The sequence below is a fragment of the Centruroides sculpturatus genome, unplaced genomic scaffold (assembly GCF_000671375.1).
Source record: "Centruroides sculpturatus isolate CEXI.00-Female unplaced genomic scaffold, Cexi_2.0 scaffold1320, whole genome shotgun sequence".
Classification (NCBI taxonomy): Eukaryota; Metazoa; Arthropoda; class Arachnida; order Scorpiones; family Buthidae; genus Centruroides; species Centruroides sculpturatus.
Window position 1 is genome coordinate 89,265 of NW_019385657.1, and position 8,408 is coordinate 97,672.

An 8,408-nucleotide genomic window follows, 5' to 3' on the forward strand; every position below is an offset into this window, starting at 1 on the left:
TGAAACAAATGTGTATGAAAGATTCTGAAGACAATCTTCCGTCAGCATTTACGCATCAAAGCAGTAGTTGCATAGTAGAAAAGCTTCTAGAATTATCCAACGAAAAGAATCAGCACTGATTATGGAAACACATTTTTCGGAATTCGATAAAATTATTAGTTGTAGATCGGATTGCAAATTTTATTACACAGAGATTTTTTAAAGTAGTTCAAAGCAAAGAACAGCTTCAAGTAATGCTGGATGATGTGTTCCCATTATTTAAAATTATCCTAGAAAAAAGGTTTTCCTGGTATAATTGTCAGTATTGCCGAAGCATGTGTAAGACTTGGTACCTATCAACCCCAATTTATGCAGGTTATAATGAAAACATTTAAGTGTGATGAACCAGAAGAACGACAGATTTATTTGGCACCCATGCTTATGATGGTGGTAAATTACAAGATTTTCAGCAGAAATAATGATGAAGGAAAGAATTTGCTTTTTCAAGAAATATCTTATCATGGTTCCTTAANTGCTAGAATTTGTGATTTTGAAGATATTTCAGAAACAGTAACTCCTTGAAAAACATTTGTACTTGTGCTTTCTGGAACTTTAGAAATAGCAACTGCAGACTCGGATATTGAAATTTCAGGCTTTTGAATCTTCTTAAATTTATGAATCTTAATTTCAAAATTTCTACAGTTTTTTGTTGTTTGATCTGATGATGTCAATGATGATAATTTATTACTTTGGGGAAACGAAACAAATTCTAAAGGAGGAGACTGACTAGCTACTGCATTACAATTCATAACATCCATTGAAATCTGAGGAACAACATCCATTGCAGCATTCTGAGTAATTGTAATATCTGTTTCAGAAGACCCAGAAACTATATTATCTACCTCAGAACATTCAATTGCAGAAGAATTATTATTCATATCATTTTCATTTGAATTTCCTAAAGAAAAAAAAATTATATTTTCTGTAAAAAAGAAAACAAATTTATATATGATTGTTACATTATATAAAAAGAAATAATTTTTTAATTGATTTATAGATAAGATTTCTTTTTTTCAGCTAGTTTTCTTTTTGATAATTTATACACCAGCCCTCAATTTCTACAGTACAATTTCAGTTTAATATGGTAAGAAAAAAAAGTGACAAAATTTCATTTGACATGATACAATTTAAAACCCTCAACGGTTGATAAATTTCCTTAATCAGGCAAAAAAAAAATCTTTCACTTCTAGAGAGTAAAAAAATCAATTAAGTATTAATATGTTTGTAATAACTTCACAGTAATCTTCTTTGCTTGAGTTTTTATTCAAATCAGTTATTCAACTCAGTTATAACAAACACAAATATAAAGCGTTCACAGTATAATGAGCACAACTGCATAACAATTTTAATTTTTAACAGCTTCATTTCAAATGGAATAAATAAAGGACTTAAAAAATGGCCAAAGATCTTGAAAATTATTTCTTGGATATTGATTCAAACTTGGAATGAGTTCTCATATTCATCACCAAAGAAAATATGTATGGTGATACTAATATACAATGTTATACAGTAGAGCATCAATTATCCGAATCAATTGGGGACTGGGGTTGTTTGGAAAATCGATTTTTCGGATAACCGATTATGTATGAAAAAATACATTATTAATATAGTATATTAGTATATCCCATGTTTAAATTTTTCTCTGTTGTGTGTCACTTTGCGTTGAATTTTCGTCGCTGTTAAGCCTAACAAAAATTTTTATAATAATAATCATGGCTATTGTATTGTTAAAAATTATTTCTTTATTTTGTACAAACAAAATAAATATATTGAAAAATATAAAAACAAAAAAAAAGTATAGTTTAGAAGTTAATTAATTAATCTAGTATCAAAAATGTTTGATTCAGCATGACACAGTCCAAATTGAACGCTTTCAGTTAACTGACATTTCGGTTGATCGGCATTCGGATAATTGACGCTCTACTGTATTAGCATTATTTAATACAGCAGAAATTCATAACAATAAAAATTATTAATTTATAAGATAACATCCCAAGTATATACTCAATCGTTTATATGTGAAGATCAAGCAATAGTGATGTATTATATTTTTGAGTTATATTATGTTCTGCTACAATTATTTCTATTTTTCTATCAATGAATGATGATAGATTTTCTAATCAGATTAAAAACAGATGATTAATTTAAATGTTAGAAAATGTAATATTGTAAGAGTTACTGTAAAAATGCTAAAAATAATCAGCTGCTTTATCATTACATAATCTAAATCTAAAATATACAAAAAAATCTAATTAAACTGATTAAATTATCCTGAAACATCTTAAATATATAATTATTAAATTTCACTAACCTTTGAATCAGTTACAAATGTTTGATATAAATTTTTCCAAGTTTCTGCAAACTGAAGTAGTGCTGTATATTCTATTAAAGCATCTTTATCAACATATTGGCAGTGAGTTTCATCTTAAAAAAATAACAATTTATGATAAATTTTATTATAATTTTATTAAATTGTTATTAAAATACAGTAGAGTGTCGATTATCCGAATCAATTGGGGACTGGGGTTGTTCGGAAGATCGATGTTTCGGATAACCGATTATGCACGAAAAATATATTAATTTATCTTATCTTGACATTTTTCTCCGTTGCGTGTCGCTTCGCATTGAATTTTCGTTGATGTTAAGCCTAACGATAACTATTGTATCGTTAAAAATTATTTTTTTATTTTGTACGAACAAAATAAATATATTGAAAAATATAAAAACAATAAAAAATTATATTTCAGAAGTTAATTTAGTATCAAAAACGTAAAATATTTGAGTAGCCCAAGACATAGCCAAAGATTGCAGCACCACAGCACTAGCAAAAATTTAAATTTGCTGACTGGAATTCTTTCGGATGATTGACGCTCTACTGTAATAACATTTATTGATTTAATATTTTTTTATCCTTACCTTTAGAAAATTCATTTGAATCAGCTTTTTTATTTTCATCCAACTGCATATTTTCAGATGCTAGAATTTGTGATTTTGAAGATATTTCAGAAACAGTAACTCCTTGAAAAACATTTGTACTTGTGCTTTCTGGAACTTTAGAAATAGCAACTGCAGACTCGGATATTGAAATTTCAGGCTTTTGAATCTTCTTAAATTTATGAATCTTAATTTCAAAATTTCTACAGTTTTTTGTTGTTTGATCTGATGATGTCAATGATGATAATTTATTACTTTGGGGAAACGAAACAAATTCTAAAGGAGGAGACTGACTAGCTACTGCATTACAATTCATAACATCCATTGAAATCTGAGGAACAACATCCATTGCAGCATTCTGAGTAATTGTAATATCTGTTTCAGAAGACCCAGAAACTATATTATCTACCTCAGAACATTCAATTGCAGAAGAATTATTATTCATATCATTTTCATTTGAATTTCCTAAAGAAAAAAAAATTATATTTTAATCTAAGTACTTTAACTATTTAAAACTAAATTTAGAGCATTTCTATATTTGCCTATAAATATTTCTTCAAAAAATATACTTAAGATATTTGGTTTAATTTGGAATTGAAAATTATATTCTCTTATACTTCAAAAATGTCAATCAAACAAAAGCATTTCAACATAATACAATATAAATTAGTTTATAAAATTTAATAAAGTTATAAAATAAGATCAAACTTTCTGAATAAAGCAAAACCTTGCACTTGGAGTGAAATGCAACCAGTAATGCCACTTGTTGCATCATGCCATCTATATTAGCAATCAAGGTATGATCTTTTGAGTGAGTGCATGCACATAGTGTCCATTGGATTTCTGACAAAGTGAAAATGAAAAATCTCAAAGTATATGTTTCTCTGAAATTTTGCTTCAATCTCAGTAAAAACTTTTCAGAGACATTTCAAGTATATATCAAGTGTATGGACTGTACTGTACAAGATTGCATAACTGAACAACCTTCCACATCAACAGACAATGATTACGTGGAGAAAGTTTTTGCTTTGATTTGTGGAAATCACTGCATTATCTGATAAGTTGCTGAGGAAGTGGGAATCAGCATAGGAACTTGCCATATAATTTTGAATGAAAAACTTGAAATACGTTGCATCAGTGCAAAATTCATGCTATTGTTTGTTGATTGATAACTAAAAAGTGAACAGTGTTTGAAATTGTGAACTGCTTGAATGTACAAATAGTGAAAAACTTCCTTAAAAATCTAACAACAAAGGAGATGAAACATGAATTTTTGAATACAGTATAGAAACCAAGAAGCAGTCATCCCAGTGGGTCAGGAAAGGGTTCCCTCAACCAAAATAAGCATGCATGGGTTTATCAATGAACAAGGTAATATCGATTATTTCTTTTTATTGGAAAGGCACTATGCACTATAAATTTGTCTAATGCAGGGGTCACCAAACATTTTTCACACTGGGCCACTTAAATATAACATTTTATATTTTTTCAGAAATCTCATTTTTTCACAAAATTTGATCATTTCTGTTTGTTTTTGAGTAAGCTGATACATAAAATTCTCCACAAAGCATGAAATAGCATACAAAAACTAAAATCAAAATGATGATTAAAGAAAACAGAGGATAGGCAAGACTTCAATTGTAAGAAGCAAATAGATATATCAGTCATCAGTTCTTTCTTTCATAAAAAAATAAAATATTGAAACAATTCCGAAATACCTGTTTGTTTGCTCATTAAATTCATGTATTTACTGATTACCTTGAAAAAAATTTCCAAAACTTGTTAATTATATGATTATTTATGATCTAACAAGTAACTACTTCTTACTTTTTTCCTTATACAACTTTATACTTTTTCCTTTATACAAAGATCAATATTGAGAAAATCAAAATTTAACTAAAAAAAATTTAAAATGAAAAATAAAAAAATATACAGTCTGGAAAATATCATTATATACAAAAGCTTCTCAAAATACAAAAAAGAAATGACAAGCAACTAGAGATTTCACAAGAGATTTATTTAAATTATAGTACAGTGGTACCTCAGGATACGAAATTAATCTGTTCCGAAACTGAGATCATATCATGAAAATGTCGTAAGGTGGATCATCTTTTCCCAAACGATTACATGTAAAACCAAATAATTCGTTCCAATGCGAAAAACATACTCAAATTAAAGCCAAGTAATACATTAAAAAAATAACTGTAGTAAGAAAAACAAATGAAAAATGCAAACTAATGTAACATCGTATGGTGAGTTTTTGTTCGTATCGTGGAGCAAAAATATGTTCGAATTTCATGTCGTATCCTGAAAATTTTGTATGCTGGGGCGTTTGTAACCTGAGGTCCACTGTAATTTAACAAAAACCTTGGCACTTGAAATTTAGAACATTAACTATCAACAGATTTATACTATATATAAAAGATAAAGGAATTTAATCAATCATCATGCAATTTATTTCTGTTCCTTAATATTTTTGAGATCAAATCAAACAAATACGTTAGAATAAAATTAAATATTTCAGGTAGTAAATTGTTTAAATTTTTCACAAAAGAACTAGACAAGTTACTGTTTGAACTGAACTGGAACAATGACTTGTGTACGTTAAGAAGCTAAAATTGTCCTAAAACAGGACAAAAACTTAAAAATTTAAACAATTGGCTACCTAAAAGTAAGCATTTTATACCTGAAATAATAATATGGAGTCAAAAACATATGATGTAATATTTGTTAAATTGATACACAGTCGATTCCATTTAATAGTACAGCATTGGGACTGGAGCTTTTTGGGGCTATAAAACTGCGGGGTGCTTGTGTTATAGGATTTGATTCCATTCTTGAATGTTTGTCCTAATATGCAGTTATGTTCTACTAACCAACCGGATTAATAACAGGAATTGACTGTATACAATTTCAACATTATCAATAAAGTAGAATCATTTTTAAACATTTATTAATCTAATCTTACCTAAATCAGTAAAAAATTTAAGCATTCTTCTACATTCTTCTAAATGGGACTTGGCAGTTTCCAGATACATATCTGGATCATCACTAATCGAGTAAGAGTCCATTAGAGTAACTATATCTTTCAAACGATATATTAAATTTATCCCTTTGTTTGGTTGATTCTTGCAATTCAATCTATTATATTTTTCAAGTATTTCACTCGCAATGAACTTTAACTTGAGATAAATCATATTTAATTTCTCCAATATTTCGAGTTTCCTAAAAGAAATCATAATTCAAAAATTAAAATCTTATAATTAATATAAGTAAATTTTCATTAATTCATTCATATATATTTATATTAATAAAAAATTATTGAAGTAATGTATATCAAGTGCTTTTAATATATTGTTATGAACAAAAAATTTATTATAATCAAGGACACACTAATTATCAAAACTGATGAATTATAAATTCTAGATATTTTTGATAGATACAAACATCTCAAAACCTGATGTCATTAATCAAAGTCAAATGGTTGCCTAAAATCTAATTAACAGGAGTGAAAAAAAATAGCCCAATACATTACAGCAAGTGTTTGGCTTAGATATTTTTAATAAAAGTTGTTTCTTGTTACAGTCTCATATGTTTTGTTATTGTTAAAAGATGAAAATCATTTGAAACAGTGATAATAAATTCGGTTATATGCAAATATATACAGCCAAATCTCAGTTCACAAACAAAATTTTGAACTCATATTTGCCCTTAATTCCATATGAGAATTTGGTAACTGAACAAGCTGCTCGACATGAGCCAGCCACAGATTAGAGACACACAGATAGTCAACTCCCTATTCTTTCTATGTTAAAGAAAGTTGACAGCCTGACCAATCACCAACAGGACTACCAATTCAGAAGTTAGTGGCATTGAGATTGCCTCGTGTCATTATATGTCACATGATAACAATGCTATTTAAATTAGATTTCAATGCTGAAAACATACTACTTCCATTTTTTTGGTATCTGCCACAACTGAATTTAAATCAAATTAATTAATAAAAACTACATTAATTGACATTCAAATAATATAAATGGCATCCAAGAATTTGTGTTTAAATATGCTTAAGTTAAATAGCAAAAATTTATTAATATAATATATTACAATATTAATATTTATTATAACTACATAGCTAGTTAATTAAAACTAAAAATAATAATTAGATTTAAAATTAATAAAATAATAATTAAAAGTCACTGAAACAAACTAAAATTGAAATGAAATCAATCAAAACATGATATTTCAGAAAGTGTGGATAAAGTACTTGTCCATCTTGATTTGGTTATATTTTGTGCAGGCAGTCAGAGTTGAGTCTCTATATAGCACTTTTTGTAAAGCTCAGTTTCAATTTCAGTTGGCGGTGACAAAACAGAACTCTTAACATATATATTATATTGCATTTGTAGGTATTTTAATGCATGAAATACAGCTAATAAGGTAAAAAAAAGGTTTTATTTTGGAGTCAAGAACGGATTAATCAACTTTATGTTGTTTATGGGAAACTTTGTTTTGGTTTTAGAACAAATTAGTTTTTAAACAACTTTTAGAAATGAATAATGTTCAAAAACCAAGGTTTGACTGCATATCTATCTGTTTATTTAAAACATTATTTTTAACCAATGTTAAATTTTCTTACATATATATTCAAGTTATACTTTTTGTTACTTATAGCACTTCTTCACTGAACCCTTTAATTACTATATATATATATAAATTATTAATGAATGTAATTACTTCATATTCATTTTTTCCATTCTCAGTTATATGCAAAATCTAAAATGCAAGTACTAGCAATGTATTATTCCATGAGCAGAAAAGATATTTGTCTATAGCCCCAACTCTAAAATCCTCCAAAAAATATCAATTGCATTTCTGTAATATATTCAACACAGTCTCTGCATTAAAGTTAAATACTGTTGCAACTGGAAAATAGCATGCTGAGGCTTAGTGTAAGATCTCCGAATATGAGTAACAATTAGCTGATGCCCCTTAGATCTGTTGTATCAAAACAATTCATTTCTTTGATTTTGAATAAAATTCTATCTTTTTGTTAATGACTAGCTGTGCCCACAGTTTCGTCCGCGTGGAATTCAGTTTGTGACTATAACAGTATCAGTAAAAAATCAATATACACGTATCAAGTTCGGATATGTGCACTGTGTATCTCGCCGACCACGCGACTGTGCTGTGCAGTTACCTATCTTGTATACGTACACGTCTTGCCCCTTGCTGACACCAAAAATATAACTTACCTAGATGATATCTTTTAATTTATATGAATGTTTAATGGAATAATATACAGCCTATGTCCACCCTGAAGTTCCATTCTAAATATTGGTGAAAGAATTTTTGAAATCGGATGAGTAGTTTCGGAGGTTATCTCGTACAACCAAACTTAGAAACTTTGCCTCTTTATAATATTAGTATAGATT

The 8,408-nt window shown here is 28.0% G+C and overlaps 1 protein-coding gene across 1 annotated transcript in view; it reads right to left on the reverse strand.

Annotated features, from left to right (window-relative positions):
* Positions 1-2,262: 2,262 nt before the first annotated feature.
* The window catches only part of LOC111640931, a 46,461-nt gene continuing 40,315 nt past the window's right edge, over positions 2,263-8,408 (reverse strand). Inside the window, exons 6-9 of the mRNA XM_023387021.1 lie at positions 5,942-6,198; positions 2,956-3,438; positions 2,351-2,463; positions 2,263-2,268 (exon numbers count right to left, since the gene is read on the reverse strand). Coding sequence (XP_023242789.1) covers positions 2,263-2,268; positions 2,351-2,463; positions 2,956-3,438; positions 5,942-6,198 — 859 coding nt within the window. The remainder of the gene's footprint in view (positions 2,269-2,350; positions 2,464-2,955; positions 3,439-5,941; positions 6,199-8,408) is intronic.